The sequence below is a fragment of the Oryctolagus cuniculus genome, chromosome 18 (genome assembly GCF_964237555.1).
Source record: "Oryctolagus cuniculus chromosome 18, mOryCun1.1, whole genome shotgun sequence".
Taxonomy (NCBI): Eukaryota; Metazoa; Chordata; class Mammalia; order Lagomorpha; family Leporidae; genus Oryctolagus; species Oryctolagus cuniculus.
The window spans coordinates 55,117,658-55,141,111 of record NC_091449.1 but is presented as its reverse complement, the minus strand read 5'-3'; the positions used below and the strand labels follow the sequence as shown (position 1 = coordinate 55,141,111).

The 23,454-nt window shown below is 43.7% G+C and overlaps 1 protein-coding gene across 1 annotated transcript in view; it reads right to left on the bottom strand.

The window, feature by feature from the left end:
- Positions 1–22,906, bottom strand: part of PMFBP1 (polyamine modulated factor 1 binding protein 1) — a gene marked incomplete in the record, with an annotated part of 50,588 nt that extends 27,682 nt beyond the window's left edge. The window contains 5 exon segments of the mRNA XM_070062687.1: positions 2,754–2,975; positions 7,094–7,342; positions 15,911–16,063; positions 22,259–22,330; positions 22,769–22,906. Coding sequence (XP_069918788.1) covers positions 2,754–2,975; positions 7,094–7,342; positions 15,911–16,063; positions 22,259–22,309 — 675 coding nt within the window.
- Between the last annotated feature and the right edge of the window lie 548 nt (positions 22,907–23,454).

The window sequence follows — 23,454 nt, the reverse complement described above, 5'->3', positions numbered from 1 at the left end:
TGCATCCCACATTGGAGTGCTTGGGCTCCAGTTCTGGCTCAGTTTCTAATTCCAGCTTCCTGCTAATGCATTCCCTGGAATGCAGCAGGTGATGGTTCAAGTATTTGGGTCTCTGTCACCCATGTCAGGGACCTGGAGTGAGTTCTGGGTTTCTAGCTTTGGCCTGCCCCAGCTGTTGGGGCTGCTTTGGAGAGTGAAATAATTGATGGAAGATCTCTCACTGCCTCTCTCTTTCTCTCTCTTCCTTTCAAATAAAAATATATTTTATTTTTTAAAATATTTTATTTATTTTATTTGAGAGATAGAGTTACAGAGAGTGAGAGGGAGAGACAGAGAGAAAGGTCTTCATTCCGTTGGTTCACTCTCTTAATGGCTGCAACTGTGGGAACTGCACCGATCCGAAGCCAGGATCCAGGAGCTTCTTCCCTGTCTCCCATGGGGGTCTAGGGGCCTAAGATCTTGGGCCATCCTCTACTGCTCTTCCAGGCCATAGCAGAGAGCTGGATCGGAAGAGGAGCAGCTGGGACTAGAATCGGAGCCCATATGGGATGCCGGTGCCGCAGGCGGAGGATTAACACAAGTGAGCCACGGCACCGGCCCCAAATAAAAATGTATTTTAAAAAAGTTTAAAAATGGCCAGCGCCGCAGCTCAACAGGCTAATCCTCCGCCTAGCGGCGCCGGCACACCAGGTTCTAGTCCCAGTTGGGGCACCGGATTCTGTCCCAGTTGCCCCTCTTCCAGGCCAGCTCCCTGCTATGGGCCAGGAGTGCAGTGGAGGATGGCCCAAGTGCTTGGGCCCTGCACCCCATGGGAGACCAGGAGAAGCACCTGGCTCCTGCCATCGGATCAGCACAGTGCGCTGGCCGCAGTGCGCCGGCCATGGTGGCCATTGGAGGGTGAACCAATGGCAAAGGAAGACCTTTCTCTCTGTCTCTCTCTCTCACTGTCCACTCTGTCAAAAAAAAAAAAAAAAGTTTAAAAAGTCTACATCATAGCTCCACTTGTCCCTCTGCCCAATGCTGGCTCCCTCCTCTTTCTTTCACAGTTGTTAATATCAAGTTTCCCTAAAAGTGTCCTGCAGACTAGTCTGTTTTAGAGTCTGCTTCACAGGGAACCCACATCACAACTACTGGCACGAAGAAAATGAAAGCTGTAATGAGAAAATCTTGTTTTCACTGATTGCTTTAGCACAACTTAGACTAAAAACATACAGTGCAGGTGGGTGTGAGGGAAGAAACTCCATTCATTGTTGTGGGTGAAAGTGCAGAAACTACACTGGTAAAACCTTTTTGGAATACAATTTAGAAGTATCTTTAAACAGGACAAATGAGCATATCCTTTGACCTAGCAATTCCGCTTCAGGAATTACCCAGTAAAAATAAGAATGTCTATTGTGGCTTATTTGTAATAGAGAGAAAACAAAACAGGTCAATAGCTGGTACATGCATACTACAGAATACAAAGCAGTTATTAAAAGAAATAGTTAATATATGTATTTTAAAAGCAAGTTGTAAAGCCACATTTGTAACATTATCCACTTCTGTAGAAAGGAAGCCCTAACCATTATTTGTATAAAAGAGCACTGTAATTCTTGTCCTTGGAGCTATAAAGACTACACATGTTTTGGAAATGAGACTGTACCAAACAAGGAGCAAAGCAGAATGGCCTATCTACGCCTTCTCTTTCGCCTGGTCACTCAGGGATAGAATGCTCTCAGCGACGGCTGTTGTTTGCCCACAGTATTTTTGTCATGCACGCACCATAGTCTGCTTTTCCCTTCCACATAATTCGAGGTCTTTTTCACAGACTGACACACCACGTCTCTGACGCCTGGCCGGAATTCTGACGTTCTGTGCCACGTTGTCTTTTCACTGACATCGCCCAGCTAGTACACTTGCGTATCTCCCGAGTGCCACATATCCTTTGTTGATAGGGAAAGCCTTGTGATTGGATTTGCCCTTCCACCTGTCTTACGACAGGGTCCTGACCCACTCCTTCCAGTGATTGCATTCGATTCAGAAGGTCTTTCAAGAACCAAACTACTAGCTACTTTGGGATCATGTTTACAAACTGACAAAGCACCTGTAATACACGACTTCAAAACATGACTTTCTTTTCTTATGGTCGAATCTTTACGATTTCCTGATGTTCTCCCTCACCACTTATATGTGTAACTGCGCACTAAAAGCCCTGGGAGGATTCCAAAAATATTATTCAAGAGACCACCTAAGGAGGGGAGAGTGGAAGAGAGGAGGCTGAAGGTGGACTGCCACACTTAACTGTCATACTTTTGTCTAGAGAGCCTCTATCACTTGTATGATTAAAAAACAATAATTACAAGGGAAATTTAGGCATTTTTGTGCTTCTCGCCCGTATTTCATGGCTTTTTCTTCCAGTGTGATCCTGGGGTCATGGTGTTCATGAGTCCTGTGACCTGTAAGAACCCATTGCTGGACCTGGAGAATGTGGAAGACTGGAGCACTCATTTGGTAATTCTCGTTCTGCCCTCTTTGAAGTGTTAGCTCTTTAAAGTAAATAAGGAGCCTCAAAGCTGATGAGGAGCGATCTTAAAGCAGACAACAGAGCTGGGCATTCCAAAGCTCAGCGCTACAAAATTCCAGGGTAGGAACTGGTAACTGCTTGGAGGAGTTTGCATTTGCAGGGCAGGAGACCGGGACTATTGGAAGAGACCCCCTGGAAGCGTATCCACTTGCTGGGGCTCCTGGACGCAGCGGTCTGCTCCAAGTCCTACCTGATTGATGAGCCCGCTGAGCTCTCCTTCCAGCATCTTCACTTGGCACTCCAGTAACTCGATGTTGCTCAGGGAAGTCTGGTATTTGTCCCTGTAAAGGTTTAAGCTCCTTTCTAGGGAGACAATCTTGTCCCCAGCCAAGGCAAGCTGCTCCTGTGCCAAATGCAGCTTCTCTCCTGTGTTCTCATTATGACTTCCCATTTCCTCTTCATAGAGAATCACCTGTTAGTGTAGGGATGAAACCACACTGAACCCATCAAAGCAGTTAATGAGAAAAGTTATGGTTCTACGACCCCACGTGGAGCAGTCTTATATCTAAACTAGAAACCCCAAGGAACAGAACAGATGCAGCACAGATCTAAAGGCTGTAACATGTAACACCAGGATGTTAGTGATTAGAAAAAAAAAGATTGTCCTATTTGGAGATAAGCACCTTAAAGGTAGGGAGCATATATATTACCCACTCTGTTGGCATGTGGTAAGAACTTAACAGGAGTGCTCGTTAGCTGATTAATAGGAATGGATTTATATAGTTCCATTTTTTAAGGACGTGAAATGCCAGTGTTCTTTCTTTCCTAGGCATTCTCCAGAGGTCTAATTTAGCAAATGTAGAGCCCTCATATACGCAGGTCCACATCAGCAGAATTCCCAACAGTGAGTAGGAGAACATGACCCAAAGTTCCCCGGGGATTTGCATGATCCTCATTTAGATTCCTTTTCTTCCTAATCAATTGATTAGTCTTGCAACTCACAGATATTTACTGAATGCTCATGAGCATTGTGTTGGGTACAGAGAGGATAAATATATATAAGACATAGGCTCACTTCCCAAAGCTTAAAACTTTTTAGTCTCTTCCTTTTAATATATCCTAATACAGTTCTCCCAATCCTATATAATCTGATACAACTGCATATTAAAAGCTGTTAATTTTGTCTTTTACAAGTAAAAAGATGTGGACGTTCAAGTGCCATCTGTATTCTTCCTCTTAGCTCTGATTCCCTATTTTGAGGAGACATTAGAATTTGAAGGTCAAGGATTATGACCACACTTACTATGTGGTAATAAAAACAAATATTTCCCCAGTCAGCTCAAAATATCTTTTTTCTTGCTTTCCTACCAATTCCCAAAGAATCATAGCTGTGCTGAGTCTGAAACTCCTAAAATCTTGGGGAGACAAAACTTAACATTAGCAGACAACTGTATGTAACTGAGTGTGCTAAATTTTGGGGCTTGAATTATAGATGTTGAAGGAGTTAAGGAAGGCTTCCTATTTGTTCAAACAGTTCATTGTAGAGTGCCGACAGAACCTGTTCCATTAGTTTAAGCTAATTATACTCACTGCCTACCTTTTGAGATTCTTCTTAGGAAAGGATGATTTAGTTTAAGGTGTCTCAGTAAGGAAAGGGGGAGTATTTTATATTCAAACGTTTATAACAGAAGTCATTGATGGCCAGCTCATATCCCCTTAGCACTCACTATTTTTTTTGCACTCTAAACCCATGCCAACTGTAAGCATCTTCAACTCTTTGCCTGAGGGCTTCTCTAGCCCTGAGAGCCTACTCAACCAGAGGGGCGAGACAGGGTGGGTTAAAAGTGCAGGAGCGTCCCTCAAGCAAGAACTGGGGTATGCTGGTGGATTCGTTCTAAGATATGTTCCACATCACCTCCAGAGTTCCTCAGTGCTCTACAGGGATTTCTTCTACGAGCTTCTTGCCTTTGTTTGACTCACCTCCCCACGTACTTCCTGGAATTGCATTGTGTATTAATTACATGCTTGTGTTCAGATTCTTTTCTTAGGGTCTGCTATTTGCAGAATCCAATATTAAATAGAAGGTTGATGCTGCTATATAACAAAGCACTGAGGGAAATTGTCAGAATGCCAAAAAATAATTTTACCAATGCTTTTCCTGATCCTTTAGGATCAATGACAGTGATTGCTTCTTGCCAAATCCCATTCCTATTTCCCTTCCTTCTTAGTAATAAAACCTTGTCTTGGGAGCAGCAATGTGCCTCGTAAAGCACCCCATTTCCTAGGCCTAGGAAGCAGCAGCAGTCATCAATGATTCTGGCCAGTGCTATATAAGTAAAAATCTCGTGTGGGGTTTCTGGAAAGTGTCCCTAAAGGGAAAGTGTGTACCCTTCTTCATGTTCCACCCCCTACCCCCACCTCTTCATCTGGCTTCTTTGGAGCTCTAGCAGCGACCACAGGTGACCTAGAAAATGGAAGCCTTCGCTGGGTTCTAGTCCCGGTTGCCCCTCTTCCAGTCCAGCTCTCTGCTGTGGCCCGGGAAGGCAGTGGAGGATGGCCCAAGTGCTTGGGCCCCTACACCCTCATGGGAGACCTAAAAGAGGCTCCTGGCTCCTGGCTTCGGATCGGCGCAGCACCAGCCGTGGCGGCCATTTGGGGAGTGAGCCAACGGAAGGAAGACCTTTATCTCTCTCTCTCTCTCTCTTTCTCTCTCTGTAATTCTGTCAATAAATAAAAAAAAAAAAAAAGAAAAGAAAAGAAAATAAAATAGAAGCCTTCAGATGATGATGTTGGAGCCAAAGGATGGGAAGCTAGGTATCTGATGACACAGGCAGTTGCCACACCAGCAGAAGACTTCCTGCCTCCAGTTGTATTTTATGTGACATAGAAGTAAACTGCTGGGGGCCGGTGCTGTGGCAGAGTGGGTTAAAGCCCAGGCCTGCAGTGCCAGCATCCCATATGGGCGCCGGTTTTAGTCCTGGCTGCTCCTCTTCCGATCCGGCTCTCTGCTATAGCCTGGGAAAGCAGTGGAAGATGGCCCAAGTCTTGGGCCCCTGCATCCACGTGGGAGACCTGGAAGAAGCTCCTGGCTCCTGGCTTTGTATTGGCACAGCTCCAGCCATTGCGGCCAACTAGGGAGTGAATCAGCGGATGGAAGACCTCTCTCTCTGTCTCTACCTCTCTCTGTAACTCAGTCTTTCAAATAAATAAAAATAATAAATCTTAAAAAAATATAAAAAAGAAATAAACTGTCCTATTTATTTTCCATTATATGTAGCTGAATAGAATCCCAACTAATTTCAGCACACTTTATCGTGGATGGACTTTTTTGCCTAAGTTAAAGTGAATCAGCCAGATTTAACACAGTTTTATGTTAGCTTGATTGGACCATGGTTTCTGTTCACATGATTCATCCCAAATTGAATTTTGTAGGATAACCCTTCTGTGTTCCTTCTCCTCCCAATCCCTTTCAGTAAATTCTTACTAGGCCAAAACATTCCCTTTTTAAAAAATCCTGTGTCCTTTTAGTCCACTCATAAAGTCCCCGGAGTTAGTCCTTAAGCAATAGCACCATCCAAAACACCCCTTGAGATTTTAACTTTAAATGCAAAGGAAGAAAATGACAGTGGAAGCCCTAGAGTCTCCTGTTCCATTATGCAGAATCCATGGTTTACTACTGCTGGTGCTACTACTGCTCAACTAGGTTCAGATCTGTAGCTTTAGGTCTATGGAAGTTAACTGGGATTATAAAGGGAAACTATTCCTTGGTTTAAATATATTTCCCCAGAATAAGAAAAGAAATGAATGCCCTGAGTGTACTAAGTCTGTGCAATCTAAAACTCCAGTCTGAAAAAAATGATCTGGTACTGTCTGTGATTAGCTCAGACTTATGTCTGGTTATCTTACCAACTGTGCAGGTGCTAGAAATTTATACATTAGCAAAGACTAAGTTTTCTAAAAATAGTTGATTTAATGGACTTTATACTTCTTTTATAACCTTCAGAGACTTAGAGTCTTTTGCATTTAAATTGCAATGATAATAGCATGGAGAATATTGGACTTCCACACATGTGCACACACACACACACACCACATGAATTGAACTCTCATCCAATTAATGCCACTCTTTATAGTTTCCTTTTTCATTTCAAAAAAATCAAGAATTAAAGAAGAAACGTTTATAAAACCTGCTCATGGGGCTGGTGCTGTGGTGTAGCGGGTAAAGCCACCGCCTGCTGTGCCGGCATCCCATATGGGTGCCGGTTCAAGTTCCGGCTGCTCCTCTTCCCATCCAGCTCTCTGCTATGGCCTGGGAAAGCAGTAGAAGATGGCCCAAGTCCTTGGGGCCCTGCACCCACATGGGAGACCCGGAAGAAGCTCCTGGCTCCAGATCGGCGCAGCTCCGGCTGTTGCAGCTCTCTCTCTCTCTCTCTCTGCCTCTCCTTTCTCTCTGTGTAACTGACTTTCAAATAAATAGCTAAATCTTAAAAAAAAACCTGCTCAGATGTCGTGAAGCTTTCCTCTTTAAGTCGGCCTGATTTCTGCAGGACCTGGAGCACTCTGGACATGTCTGCAGTGAATTAGCCATACCTCATCCTCTTTGAGTTTGCAGTGGTGGTGGAGGAGAACCAGGTCGGAAGTCTGCTTCTCCAGGATGGACTGGTACTGCAGGAGAGAACAGTAAGATGTCTGCAACTCCTCTGTGCGGAACTCCAGTTCTTGCTGAAGGGCCAGCAATTTTTTCTTCAGTTGCTGGAGTTGTCTCAGATGACACTGTTTACTGGACCCAAACTCCATCTGCGTCTCCTCAAACACTAACGACTGCACTTGTTTCTTGTTCTGCAATATAGATTGAATGTCCAGAGGAGACTATCAGAAAGGATTCACTCAGTCTTTCTTCAACCATTCATACTCAGCTATCCATCCTTTTATCTTTTTGTTTACAGAGAACACATTAAATATTTCATACTATTCACAAGGAAATGTAACAATTTGCATTCCCACTCTGCAAGAAGCATTTGAAAGAAGAAAAAAAATTATTCTTACCCACCAGAAGCTTATTTAAGTAACAAGGAAATAAATATACATGGAAGACCTAGAGAAATATATGTAATAAGGTGCTTATGTTTGTTTTTTAAAGATTTATTTATTTGAAGGCAAAGTTACAGAGAGAAAGAGAAAGAGAGGAGGAGAAGTGAGGAGAGGAGAGGTATCTTACATCTGTGGGTTCACTCCTTTAATGGCTGTAATGGCCAGGGCCAGGCAAGACCAGGCCAAAGTCAGGAGCCAGGAGCTTCTTCCAGGTCTCCTACATGGGTACAAGGGCCCAAGCACTTGGACAATCTTCTGCTGCTTTTCTTAGGCCGTTAGCAGGGAGCTAGATTGGAAGTGGAATAGTGGGGACTCAAACTGGTGCCCATTTTGGATGCTGGCATCGCAGGTGGCAGCTTAACTTGCTACACCACTATGCCAGCCCCCATTGCGCTCACGTATAAAGACAACACAATTGACCCGGAAGAAAACAGATTTCTGGTCTTGTTCTTGGACTAAATTCCGTATTAAAGACATCTGTGAAAAGGGGTGTTGAAGGAAGCTGGGGGTAGATCTTGGCGATTCTGAAATGCTGGAAAACAGGCGGCATAGTTATTTTTCAGGCAGATCTGAGCCCTGACTCTGTCTCCTTTTCCTGAAGGAAGATGTGAGCTTGCAGATGGGGTGTGTGTGTGTGTGTGTGTGTGTGTGTGTATGCATGCATGTATATGTGTAGTGTAGTGTGTTCGCTCCCTCCCAATACAAAATCTGAAAGGTTGCTACTTTCATCACTCAATTTTCATCTATTCAATAAGCATATGCTCTGAATGCCTACTTTGTACCAAGTAGTCTGTCTGCTGGTGGAGCATATCCCTGGGCTGTTTCTCCTAGCATAACTGGGGTCTTCACACACTGATAATTCTACATCTTGTTGGTCATCATCCCTTACACTAATTCATGTGAAAGGCAGGTGGGGAAGAAGCATAGGCCAGGGGCAATTTTAGCTCCCTCTCTGCTTATTATCATCTTACTTGTTCTGTAAGACGCTGTTCAAAGCCTTCCTGCAAAGCTGTCTTTACACCAGTGTTGTAGATGTTACTGCCATGTCCTTAAATGTAGCATATCATGTCTGCCTGTAATTTCTGTGCATCTAACCTTCCTATTTGATTATAAACTCCAGGAGAACAAGAGCATGTCTGCTCCTATAGAGCCTAGAGTAGATTTACACACAGGTACATGTTGTATGAAAGAAATAGAAACAGAGCCCGAGCAATCTCTTTGGCTCCCAAGAACTTGAGTTTGTGGTCTTGGCTTCATTAACAGAGTACTTTAAAAATGAATAATTCATTTATCTGAATGGCAGAGAGGCAGAGAGAGAGAGCTCCCACCTGCTGGTTCACTTTCCCAATGACCACGATGGCCAAGGCCAGGCCAGACTGATTCCAGGGTACAGAAATTTAATTTAGGTCTCCCCATGTGGGTGGCAGGGACCCAACTACTTAAACCATCACCTGCTGCCTCTCAGAACTTGGAATAGCAGGAAGCTAAAATCAGAAGTGGAGCAGGCACTCAAACCCATGCGCTCTGACACAGAATGCTGGTGTCCCAAGCAGCATCTTAACCACTATGCCAAATACTTGCTCTGAGATGAAGTGTTAATGAGACTAATTCAGTACGAGTTAGGACTCGAAAGAACAAAATCCTTGGTGAGAGTCGGTGGTGGCTGCACAGATAAGGTAGAGGAGGATCAGCCCAGTTCAGAACCAGACAGACAACAGCTGGTTGTGTCCATCCAATCTGAATTACTCTTTCCCAGCTCTCCTGGAAATTCATCTCACCCTAAGTACATCGGAATAGAGAAGACAGAGAAAAGGAAACACTGCAGTCGCCAGGCCAAAGAAATTCTAGGCAGAAAAACCGAACTTTGGTTTCAATACCCAATATATGTGACCAGAAGGAAGATGATGTCTTTCCTAAGCCAAACAAAGTTTAATTTTGTACCTGTGTGGTTAAAATTGCCAACATTTATATTAAAAGTGATTATTAAGTATTCATTCTTTTCAAGGTCAGATTATTGCTGTTCTCACAACACATCAGAGAGTGAGTTTTGAAGAGGGGAGAGGGAATATATGTGTCTGTGTACATACATGCACATGCGTGCACACATGTATAGAGGGAGGGTCTCAGGAGCCTAAGGTCTCCTGTCTACACAGGTAGGACGGGGAGGGGGGTGTGGGAAGCTACTGAGAAAAAGAATTACAACTAAGTACTCAATGCAGATAGAATTAAAGTGAAAGAACGGACATTGTGGGGACAGGGTTAATTCAGGAAGGCATAATTTGTTGAAATGAATACCCAACAAACTTGTTATTGAATTTTGTCAAAATCCTTCTTTTGACTTCACTGAAGGTGACCTGATCTCTAAGAATTAAGAAACTGGACTCGGTGTTTCGAGTGCTAGTGCTTGTGCATTAACTGTTGATCTGGAACGGCCTCTCCACGGCTGGACACGTGTGACGCAGTGGAGACTCACTGTGGTCTCCTTGTTGTGCATTTTGTCTTCGCTTCTCCTTCTTTTGCATGTCCCCCATTTCGTTTTCTCTTCATTACTTATGAGAGAAATGCTCTTTTAAAAGAAGCCAAAGTCTTTATTTAGGGCTTCCCCTCCTAGTACCTTCTGCATGGTCTCTTTTTAGATGTGTTCAGAATGGCTCTTTGGTTTTAAAGTTTCCTGTGGGGTAGAATGTCTTCTCCAAAATGGTGTGTATAAAGGTTAGCAGCCTGGCAGGGATACGGCGAAATGTTAATAACTTCTCTTTGCCAGTGGTCATTCTGAACCTCTGGGTTTAAATTTGGTCTCAAGGAACATGACAGAACAGACAATGAGAGTTCTCTTGACTCTTTCAGTACAGGACAAATCTAGCGCTTGACCTAATTTGGTTTAAAGATGCAAGAACTTCTTATATCTTCAGAGAAACCAGAGTTTTCTTGGATAGATATTTTAAACATTTGCACACTTTGACTTCCTACAGGTTTAAAGGAATCAAATTTCAAAGACTTGAGAAATGCCTAGACTTATTGGAGATTTATTAAATATCTACTTATTTACCTTATGCATTTAAATGTTTGTTTATTTATTTATTTATTTATTTTGACAGGCAGAGTGGACAGTGAGAGAGAGACAGAGAGAAAGGTCTTTCTTTTCCGTTGGTTCAACCTCCAATGGCCACTGCGGCCGGCATGCTGCGGCCAACGCACTGCGCTGTTCCAAAGCCAGGAGCCAGGTGCTTCTTCTGGTCTCCTATGCAGGTGCAGGGCCCAAGGACCTGGGCCATCCTCCACTGCACTCCCGGGCCACAGCAGAGAGCTGGCCTGGAAGAAGAGCAACTGGGACAGAATCCGGCGCCCCGACCGGGACTAGAACCCGGTGTGCCGGCACTGCAGGTGGAAATCTTTATTTTTCTAAGTCTAAATGAATAGGAAATTAAATGCTAGGGTTTAAATATATATAATTTATATATATATAAATACTGCCAAAGAGCAGTATCATAAAGTTACCAATACCTTTTCTATTCCTTGTCTTTTTAAAGAAAGTCTCCCTTCTAGTGGATACTTTGACTTTTAAACTGAGAACTAAGGAAAACAAGCAAGTTGGAAATGATTTTAGGGAATGAAGACTGGTTCTTAAAATGACTTCCAGAGTTGGACTCGATTCTGGAGGCTGTCCTGCCTACCGGGTTTCTCAGTTAGATTTCCACCCAGGCCTCAGTGGGAAGCAGTTGCTGCCACAGGAACCTGTTCCTATATTTCGTCAACCTTCAGCTTGACTTGAGGTCAAAGAGATTACAGCTATTGCTCCTTCCTTGCTTATGTGGCCACTTGATCACAGAAGGAAATTAATTGGCCTGGCATGATTTGTCTTTTGAAAAGTCACATTGGTTTCCACCCAATACTTTGGGCTTTTCAAGTTGATGCTAATTGATTGATGTTAAGTTCTATATTTTCCCTCATATTGAAGTTAAGCTGACAGGTCTATAATTACCAGGATTGTCCTTTTTCCCTTTAAAAAAAGATGAGCACTTCATTTACCCTTTTTCAGTCTACAGGGACTTTCTTTATCCTCTTGAGTTCTCAAAAATAATCACTAGCAGCTATGTAATAACACCTGCCAATTCCTTAAGTACTCTTAGAAGTATGTCATCAGGCCCTGCTGATTTGCCTAAAGCCAGCTTTTCAAAATACGTTTTAACCATTTTATTTCCTATTCTAGTCTGTGCCGGCTCACTTCTGTCACAGATTAGCATTGTTCTGATAACTGAATCCTTGATGATTTTTTCATTCTTTTTGTTAAATTTAAGAGCCTAAAGTCTCACTATCATTTTTCAGTCATTTTCATGAACTTCTTCTCCTATCTCTGAAGTATTGAGTGAGATAGTTCCCTAAAACTCTGGTTTAGACTTACATAACCAGATACCTTCATCAGTTACTTTTTATTCTTCTACGAACTGCACTTCTTCTGCTGGTGGAGTGTAGACCTATGTGTTTGTTTGTTTTTTTAAATATTGTTTTTTTAAAGATTTATTTATTTACTTGAAAGTCAGAGTTACACACAGAGAGAAAGAGAAAGAGAAAGAGAAAGAGAAAGAGAGAGAGAGAGAGAGAGAGAGAGAGAGGACTTCCATCTGCTGATTCACTCCCCAGGTGGCCACAACGGCCAGAGCTGCGCTGATCTGAAGCCACGAGTTTCTTCTGGGTCTCCCATGTGGGTGCAGGGGCCCTAGACTTGGGCCATCTTCTACTGCTTTCCCAGGCCATAGCAGAGAGCTGGATCGGAAGAGGAGCAGCTGGGACTCGAACCAGCGCCCATATGGGATGCTGGCACTGCAGGTGGCGGCTTTACCCGCTGCGCCACAGTGCTGGCCCAGAACTATGTGTTTAGAAGTGACATGCATTTCTTTTGGACAGATCTTCATGGATCAGACATTGTTTTTGCCAGTGACCTATGTTTATCTGAGATTTAAAAGACTATTTTGGAATGTATTTTAATTTACAGAAGAATAATAAGAGCAGCACAAAGCGTCCTATATATTGTTCACTCAGCTTTCTCTACTGTTAAGTTCTTATATAACCTGGCATAATTGTCCAAACTAAGAAATTAATGTTGATGATTACCTTGAAATAAAATATCTATTTTATTTGGGCTTCCACTAGTTTTTCCAATTTTTTTTTTCTGTTACAGGATCCAATTCAAGACCCCACATGGTATTTAATAGATTCACTTACTCCCCCCCCCCCATTTTAAATGTTACTGTGTGTTAATGTCCACAAAAGTTTTACCAATCTTTACATATCCTTCTAATGACTTTTATCTGTAGGAATCAAATTTGCCTTTTATAGTTTTATGCTAAAATAATGCCCTGTATATACTGCAAAGATTGGCTTGACACTCAGCCACACTGAATATCAGGGTGTGCACCCCAGTGCTTCTGCCAGGGAAGGCCGCCTGTGAAAATCGCTCAGAAAGGCCATTCCTTTTCTGGTTTGACCATTTTCTTTTTTTTTTTTTTTTTGACAGGCAGAGTGGACAGTGTGAGAGAGAGACAGAGAGAAAGGTCTTCCTTTGCCATTGGTTCACCCTCCGATGGCTGCCGCGGCCGGCGCGCTGTGGCCGGCACACCGTGCTGATCCGATGGCAGGAGCCAGGTGCTTCTCCTGGTCTCCCATGGGGTGCAGGGCCCAAGTACTTGGGCCATCCTCCACTGCACTCCCTGGCCACAGCAGAGAGCTGGCCTGGAAGAGGGGCAACTGGGACAGAATCCGGCGCCCCGACCGGGACTAGAACCCAGTGTGCTGGTGCTGCAAGACGGAGGATTAGCCTAGTGAGCCGCGGCGCCGGCCTGACCATTTTCTTATGATGTCTCTGCTGTTCTTTACTCCTTTCACTTTAATGGAGACATCGCTTTGGTGCCTGAGCAGGGCCAGGCCAGTGTTGAGGGAAATGAGGGGCACATTTTAAGGAGGCCACCAGTCTCAGGTTCAAGCACATGCAGGCTGGCACATGAAGCATGAGTGCCCACAAATTCTGCACCGTGGGTACTTCACTTGCTTTGCCTTAGTCCCTGTTAGATGCCTGGGCTCTGGGACATAATATATTCTTATTTTACAAGCTCTTGTCCTTTTCTTCTCTATCACTCCCCCGCTCCCACCACTCCTTTTGTTATACATAGCATTCGATGAAATATTTTAATTTTCTCAGATAACTGTGGTCCTGGACCATGACCCTCTGCTCATTTCCCCAGTTCCTTGTTAGATATTAGTCAAAATTTCAGAAAAGTCTTGGGTTTCCCCTTTGTTCCTGTATTACATTTCCTTGTGGAAGGCAGGTTTTAAAGGGATTTTCTGAGTGAATGAGTATAAGTCTACATCTAATTGTGTATTTGTATGCATGGTCTGCAATTTAAATTCTTCACTAAGTGCTAGGGGAAAAAAGAGCTTGTTTCAAGCTGTTAGACCTTCTTCTGGGCAATTAGAATAATAAAATGCAATTTAATATCTTTCTCCATCCAAGTTGCCAGGTACATTTATAAGCCACATGGCTTTTCCTGATGGAGAACTCAGGTCAGCAGTGGTGAAAATATCCTGAAATGTTAATATTTAGAAAGAAGTAAATTATGATAATCTTCTTCCTGAGGTCCATTAAGGAAAACCAATAAATTTTTCTGTGTTTGTGACTTTCTGGGGAAAGGACAGCAAAATTAGTAAAGTTAGGTAGAATTTCTTTGTTGGTAGCATTTTTTGGGCATTGCAGAGAAACAATTTGTGTTTTCCACAGTGAGGTGGAAAGTCCTGGGAGAACTCTACAGATATAAAGAGACCAGATCCTTGACCACAAACAATGAAGAACACAATGATGTGTACACAGCAACTAAGAGGCTAACCAGGGGCTGTGCAAGCAACACCTGCTTTATGTTCGCATAGAACTAACTCTAGTTACTAAACAGAAATGAAGAATGCAAGTAAGGAATTCTTGTAAATCCCAAGTTTTTCAAGAGCTGTGGCACAATTTTTGCCAGCTGGCTCCTCAGCTTGTATAAATTTAGGGACTTTTAAAAACATTAAGCTTTTTTTTTTTCTTCCAAAAAGAGAGGGACAAATCCTCCAGCTGAAATGAAGTTGTCTCAGCTCTTGAATTTCCTGGACTACAGATAAGCATTAGTTCAAAATCAGCCTCGAGAAAGACGATCACGCCCGAGGTCTTACTGTTCACACATGCACTAGACAACTATCTAAGCGTCTGGCTTGGGCATCCTGGAAGGTATGCCTGTGACGAGGAACTGAATGCTGAGTAGTAGCTGTTGTGGGAAGTGAGGGGGTTGGGGAAACCAGGCAAGGGAGGGAAGGAAGCCTTAATAGGGTGTGGTAACAGGCTGGTGACCCTTATGGGGGACTACTGTCAACTGCCATTGGGGAACTCTGGGAGAGAGGAAAGAGCGTGCTTGTGTCTTCAGGCACTGAGGGAAAAGGAGGACAGGTGATTTAATTGACCATCTTCCTATCTATTGTTGTTCGAGGCTGCCTTTTTTTTTTTTTTGGACAGGCAGAGTGGACAGTGAGAGAGAGAGACAGAGAGAAAGGTCTTCCTTTGCCGTTGGTTCACCCTCCAATGGCCACGGCCAGCACACCGCACTGATCTGATGGCAGGAGCCAGGTGCTTCTCCTGGTCTCCCATGGGGTGCAGGGCCCAAGCACTTGGGCCATCCTCCACTGCACTCCCTGGCCACAGCAGAGAGCTGGCCTGGAAGAGGGGCAACCAGGACAGAATCTGGCGCCCTGACCGGGACTAGAACCCGGTGTGCCGGCGCCGCAAGGTGGAGGATTAGCCTAGTGAGCCGCGGCTGCTTCTAAGGGCATTAACTCTTCAGTGCTTCAGTCTGAGCCTTGGTTGGGTTCTGGCATTCAGAAGAAAGGCTCACAAGGTCACGAGATGCACCTGTGTTGCTGATGAACAGCCACAGAGCAGGTGTGATGGCTTTTATTTTTGTAGTTGATTTAGACGTTTGTCTAAGATGCATTAGGAGATGCGACTTCGGCTTTCCAGTATTTTCAGGGCGATGGACAATAAATCAAGGTGTGAAAGTTCATATAAGGGAGCTACAGCACCTCAGGTGGTAGATGATCTTGGAGATCACTAGGTTGAAAAATCCTGAGACCAGGGTATGGGTGTGTGTGTGTGTGTGTGTGTGTGAAATTCTCTCACTGCTTGCTCATTAAATACTCTGGAAGGACCAATGGAAAAACCTTCTGTTGTTCCTGCCCAAGGGGGCAGGGGTGGAAGTGAAGGGAGCAGAGGTAGACAGCAGCTGCTGGATGCCTTACGTGGCTGTTTATCACCGCCTCTTCCACACAGAGCTGATTCTCCTGCAGGGTCTTCCCCTGTCTCTTGCAGACATCATGCAGATTCTTGATGTCAAGTTGCAGGCTCAAGAGCTTGCTGTTCAGGGTGCTCACTTCTCTGTCTCTCTCTCCAGCCTAGGCAGCCAGAAAAACAAAAGCATCAATTATCAACTATCAAGAAAGTGCTTGCTTTCATTCATTTAACAGGTTGACAGAGACTTTAAATTTGCTGGAAATTTGTCCATCAAGCTGTAGCTGTTATTACTCATCCTGTGTAACATTTACACAGTATCCATTTGCGAGGTGTCTGAGTGCTCTGCATTATTCAATTACTTATTTGTATTAATTAATCTTCACCGCACTGCTGTGGGTGCATCACAGACAATTCCCATTTTTTTTTCTTTTAAGAAGAAGTCAATGCCTAGAATAATTCCAGGCACTAGTGGACTGTCTATAAATATTAATGGTTCTGTCACTGATGAAATGGACAGATGAGTATTGAGATGTCAAATGAGCTTGTCAAGACTATTATGAATCAGTGATGGAGTTGATGTGGGATTCTGAAGTCTCTTAACTTCTCCTCTACCCAAGAAACCAAAATCTCCGTCACCTCTAAACCCTGGTGCTTTTCTTTGGAGGTGTTCAATTGGAATAAAAGCAAAACCCTGGACTGACTGTGTAAGATCCTTGTCTTCGACTATAATCGAAAAGGATTAGTTAATCATTAGAGTGGAAAGCAGAGATAGAGATCAAAAGAGCATGTGAGGCCCAGCAGCTTGGGTGCGGGTGCGGGTGCGGGTGTGGGTGCAGACCTGTGGTAGGAGGGTGGGGACTCCATCGCACCAGGATGCCATCGTCCATGCCCTGTGTTGGGCAGCAACTGTGTGAAAAATAACTAGGAAGAAGCCCACTATGAACCTGTGTGATGTTTCAGTCCTATCACTGTGCTGGCTTCTCACAACACGAGGGAAGACAGGCATTTCATTTCTGAGTTTTAGGCCGTCTTTTATGGGAGGGATCTGTCTCTCAGATTAGATTACCCAGAAGCAGGTTCTTAAGTAAGGATCTGTGTTATATATTGAATAAGGCACCCAAAAGAAACCAGCAAGGAAGAGAGGGAAGCAGGGAAGGGGAAGAACCCACGCAAGGGCAGGATTTCAAAGTTTGTGCTTTTGCCTGATCTCACGAAGTATAAGTTACACCTTAGTGTCTGTCCTGATTGGCGGCAGTGGAAGTTGGGCTGTCAAACTCGGCATCAGCCAGTCAGTGGCCAAAGGCTGCCCCGTGGGATGTAAGCTCCCTAGGACTTCCAAGTCTCCACGCCTACAGGCAAAGTACTTCAGTGATCCAAGGGCAATCTTCTAACAGAGTTGCATCTGCAAAAGCAGAGAGCAGGGGATGGGTGCACAGAAATGGTGACAGTATCCAAGCCCCGGTGCCCAGGCTCCCACATCTGGTTAGCACTGGAGCCAGGAGGGCACATTCTTCCTGACCCTGCCCCCACACCCCAGTGACTGCACTGGCCTCTGAGATGTATGAGCTGCAGCGGATCTGGAGACCAGATCTGGACATTGTAAATCAAGCCTTAGTGGACGGGCCAGTTTAAGAGACCTTTGCACAAGGCTGAGAGGGGCCAGAGGACAACTCCAGATTCGGACACTGCAATGTCAGAGTATTCGGAATTCAGAAGGTTTCCCAGAAGTGCTGCTGTCTCAGCTGATTTATTTCTTCATTTCCATTTAGTACCTGGATTTTTTTTTTTTTTTTTACCACTTTACAGTTTAATTAGGTTAACGGCATGGCTCAGTCATTAAAAGGATTTCATTATCTCAAAACTCTCCCTCCTCCTCTCTTGCTCCTATCCCTTGTTCCTCACTTTCAGAAAAATAACAGTGGATGTCAACTGCCCCAAGCATGTAATTACCATTAAGACAATTACTAGGAACTCTCTTAAGACAATACCTGTAGAATGGCTAACAAAAGGGCTGTAAAGATACTGTTTTCAAAAAAGCTTGATAACAACATAGAAACTCTCTGGTTAAGCAGCAGCAGCTTGAATGCAGTGCTTTCTCCTGGCTTCCACGTTGGGACCTGGATGCGGCACCTCACTGAGGAGTGAGACCTTGAGGGTCCCTTCCACTCTGCCACATGACTACCTGTATTTGGCATCCAGGAGCAGATCAGATGCCTCATAATGCCTGCTCTACAGGAGAGTCAGATGCCCTATACTACTGGCTGGAGGCTGCATCCGTGTGCCTTGAGGAGGGACCGGGTCACTAGATTGTTCCACGTGGAGCCCAGCCTGCTGAGGGCTCACTAACGAAATACCAGTGATAAACAACGTGAGTTTCTCTCAATAAAAAGTTAAATGCTTGCCCTTAGGCCAATATAAACATCCTTTCTTTTTTTAATTCTTTTTTTAAAATTTTATTTATTTATTTTTATTTGACAGGTAGAGTTATAGACAGTGAGAGAGAGAGACAGAGAGAAAGGTCTTCCTTCTGTTGGTTCACTTCCCAAATGGCCACTACGGCCGGCGCTGCACCAATCCGAAGCCAGGAGCCAGGAGCTTCCTCCTGGTCTCCCATGCAGGTGCAGGGACCCAGGCACCTGGGCCATCCTCCACTGCCGTCCCGGGGCACAGCAGAGAGCTGGACTGGAAGAGGAGCAACTGGCGCCCATATGGGATGCCAGTGCATCAGGTGGAGGATTAACCAAATGAGCCACGGCGCTGGCCCCCAAACATCCTTTCTCACTCCTCTTTTGGATGACCTCCAACCAGAACCTTGCTAAGTCCAATTGTTTTTGCACCACCACATCTTAGAACCAGGTCTTTGATGTAGATAATCTCATCTAATTTGGACATTGAGCATTGGCTTTGAGTCTCTGAGGCAATTTCTTCATTCATAAAATAAAATATTTAGAATAAATCATCTTTCTTTGAGGATTTCCTAAACTAGTTGAATAATGAATGTGTTTTGCTTGATATCAAATGGTATTTGCTCCTCAAATCAAAACCCAACCATTCATTCCTAAGGACCAAATCATACAGTGGTTTTGATGTACGGGAGTGAAAACACTGGAAAAACATTAGGATGATTTCCATGGACCACGTTTCATTTAAAACTATAGGTCATTGAAAGACAAGGCTGTGCTCACCTCAGAACCCCAGATAGGCAAGTGTTACTGGCCTCCTAGTAAATCTAATTTCTTGCCAGTATCTTGTACAGATATTAGCTATAAACTATTTTAATCCTATCTACTTTATGAAGGCTAGATTCCAGGCAGATGTCTTCTGAGTATCAAGATTCAGCGGGGATATATCTAATCTGTCATTTCATCAATCATAGCTCTGTAACAAGTGCTGGGGCATGAGCTTCGCTGAGAGTCATAAATGCTGACCCTCAGGCACCATCAGATCCTGCCCTGGCTCTGAAGTCATTAACGATGGCAGAAATCACAAGCCTCCACTGCTAGGTGAGTTTTCATTTACATAAGCCATGCACCTAGATGCTCAGTTTTGCTTAAATGGGGTTGGGACCTGGTCACTCTGCTTTGAGCATATGACAACACAGAGTTCTCAACCTACAGGTAACATGATGAGTGCTGATCTTGCAGCTGCTACCATATCCATGACCATTCATGGAAAATGGCTTACTGACTGATGCAAACTTTCTGTATTGATTAAAAAGGGCTTTTGTCAAAGAGCATGTCTTCTCAAATGTGTGTTTCAAAAGAGGGGAGGAGATTTTACTCTGGGCCTCAGTGAATTGACAGTTCCATACTTCTTGGGGGAAGCTTATGATAAATTCCAGCTTAAAATGTAGCAACACTTTCAGGGTCCACAAGTATTACAAAGCCTTGAATGACATCATTCGCAGGGATTTGGCACTTGAGCAAGAAAACATGGTGAAATTTGTGTGGCAGTTGCCAGCGTTATTTTGAAGTCAACCAAGAATACCATAAAGGTCATAATCTTAGGGAAGTTATTTCTCTGAGGACAAATCTTCAATAATTGATGGAAACTACTTTTAATCATCACTAATACCAAAACCACACAACATTGGTCAATTTAATGTGTGAGTTATGCTTTTAAGAGTGTGAAACTTTAAAAAACTAACATTGTTTCAGAAATTTTTACACTTGTGCAATAAAGCTGTTATCTTCAGTAATTTCAAACATTAATATTGTTATTACTAATTGGATTCCTTGAATTTATTTTCCCACTTATGGAAATATTACAGTTTTTGAATTACTTATGATGGGAGTTGTTAGGTATTTATACAAAGTTTTGCCTATGAGCAAAAATTTTGGAAACAATTATGTTTACATATTAGAGAATGAGTCTATTTTGCTGTGTTCTAAATCCTTTAAACATGGGCATACTGCACAGGTAAGTACACAGTGCAGGAGATGCCTGGCGTATGGCAGATACCAGCCACCTCTGAAATGTGGGCTGAACTTTGTTGGCACTTGGGCAGTTCCCACATAGCATCATATCTTTGGATAGTAGAAGGTAAGCTTCGTGAGAGTAGGGATCTTTGTATATTTTGTTTAGTGCTTTATCCCTGACCCCTAGAACATTGCCTGGCCCATCAAAGGTGTTCCAAAGATAACAGTTTATTGAAGGAATTGCCTTCTGGGAAATACGAACCAGATCCTTGTTCCCTGCAAAAATGGCAGCAAGTCTCATGTGGCCTCAGTAATCCAGCAGAAAAGGGGCAGAAGTATGTTTTAGAAGTTGCTCAGGGCCGGTGCTGTGATGTAGTGGATAAAGCTACAGCCTGCAGTGCTGGCATCCCATATGGGCACTGGTTCGAGACCTGGCTGCTCCTTTTCCAATCCAGCTCTCTGCTATGGCCTGGGAAAGCAGTAGAAGATGGCCCAAGTGCTTGGGCCCCTGCACCCACACGGGAGACCCAGAAGCAGTTCCTGGCTCCTGGCTTCAGACTGGTGCAGCTCCAACCATTGCGGCTATTTAGGGAGTGAACCAAATCTCTCTCTGTCTTTCCCTCTGCCTCTCTGTAATTCTGCCTTCAATAAATAAATCAATTTTTTAAGATTTATTTTATTTATTTGAAAGAGAGTTACAGAGTTACAGAGAGAGGTAGAGACAGAGAGGTCTTCCATCTGCTGGTTTACTCCCCAAATGGCCACAATGGCCAGAGCTGTGCCGATCTGAAGCCAGGAGCCAGGAACCTCCCCCAGGTCTCCCACATGGGTGCAGGGATCCAAGACTTGGGCCATCCTCCACTGCTATCCTAGGCCACAGCAGAGAGCTGGATTGGAAGAGGAGCAGCCAGGACTAGAATTGGCGCCCATATGGGACGCCAGCCCTTCAGGCCAGGGCTTTAACCTGCTGTGCCACAATACCTGCCCAATAAATCAATCTCAAAAAAAAAAAAAAAAAAAAAAAAAAAAAAAAAAAAAAAAGAAGAAGAAGCTCTTGGCCGGCGCCGCGGCTCAATAGGCTAATCCTCCGCCTGTGGTGCCAGCACCCCAGGTTCTAGTCCCAGTCGGGGCGCCGGATTCTGTCCTGGTTGCCCCTCTTCCAGTTCAGTTCTCTGCTGTGGCCCGGGAGTGCAGTGGAGGATGGCCCAAGTGCTTGGGCCCTGCACCTGCATGGGAGACCAGGAGAAGCACCTGGCTCCTGGCTTTGGATCAGTGTGGTGCGCTGGCCACAGTGGCCATTGGGGGGTGAACCAACAGAAAAGGAAGACCTTTCTCTCTGTCTCTCTCTCTCACTGTCCACTCTACCTGTCAAAAAAAAAAAAAAAAAAAAAAAGGCAGCAGCAGCAGCAGCTCAGCTCTCATCTCTACGGAGAGATCTGCTTAAAAGCATATGTCATGTGGGACAAGTGTGTACTAACTAAAACAGCTTTTTCAATCCTTTCTGGAACAGTTAGGACATATTCAAAAATGGTTGAACCAAAATTTTAGACTAATGAGAACACTCCATTTCTATATCAGTCCAGATGAAGACAGAATGTTGATAACAATTATTTATTAAGAACATTTTATAGACAGTATCTTATTTAATACTCAGAGCACACCCATGAAATATGTGTTCTTCATTCAATTTTTTTTTTTAGGTATGGCACGGGAAGCTCAGAGAAAGCAGGTGCCGTGCTCGGTGTTATACTGCTAGTAGATAATGAACACAGATTCACCCAAGTCAAGTTTGGGCTCTTAAAGGCTATGCTTTGTGCCCACTTTTGTCTCTGATATTTTGTAATGTTTATGACTATAATCTGGAATTGTGAACCTTTAAAAGAAGTTACTTATAACAAAGGCTCAATTTCATGTAAGTAGACAGGTTAGGAGTCTTACCTCATTTTTCAGTTCTTTGGCAGCTCTCAATTCTCCTTTAAGCTTTAGCATTTTCTGAGCTTTGTTATAAACCTGAAAAAGTCCATATAAACAAGGAGAAGTATAAATGACCCTGACCCTTTAATGATTTTTTCCAGCTGGATCCAGGCTGTCAGCAGAGGGGTTGGAAAATACATACTTGCCTATCCATCTGTTTGTTTTCAAAGGTGTGTTAAACCCTTCACCAAGGAGGTAGGACCATTGTCTTACATCTTTTCCAGAAAATTACTACTTGGTGGACCAAACAGTTTCTGAATTCACGCTTTTTGGGAAGCACAAGGTCTGAATGGTGCTCATTTCCCAGATTTCTAGTATTCTACGACTCAGATTTAGTTAAATTACACAGTGACTATGGGCTAGCCAAGATATACATGACCCAACTTCACTTTCACAGTAGCTCTGCAGGCCAGGTCCTGCTGCTGTCCTCATTTACAAAGGAAGACACTGAGACACGGAGAAGCTGTCGCTTACCCAAGGCCACACAGGCTCTCTTACTGCTCCATGGGGATCCTCCACTAAGTTTAGAACTATTTCTTTGAAATATCCAATGATCAGAAGTTTCTGAAGCAACAACTTGCCATAACGTTGATGCTTGTAAAGTTGGGAAATAAGTGCTGAGAATTATCTAGATAAGAAAGCTTCCAAGGAAACCTAAGATTTTTGTATACATATGTGTGTGTAAGTACAGGATGATGCCTTTGAGGTCATAATGCACTGAACTTATTAAAATAATGTAATTCATTATGTTTTCAACTCTAAGACTAGAGAAAATTTCCACCAGGCACTTACCTGCAGAACAGTTCCAAGAATGAGAAGCTATCAAAATACTCATTCTTTGTAATGAACCACATACCCAACCCCTAACATAAGACAAGAAGAAGAAAGAATGCTGGTGACACGTGGAATTTGGAATGTTTTATGGAGTTGTATTCTAATTTTCTGCATTGTATACGCTTTTAAATCTCATGCACAGAGATGCATCATGGGAATGATGGTGTGGCTAGTCTTACCCAGTAGGGATATAATGGGTGATGCTGCGGTAACAAACAACCCCCAAATCCCAGAGGTTATAAGCCAGGAAGGCTTATTTTTCACTCACACTACCCGTCCTTTATGAGTCACCTGGGGCTCCTCTCCACATTGTCCTCACTCTGCTC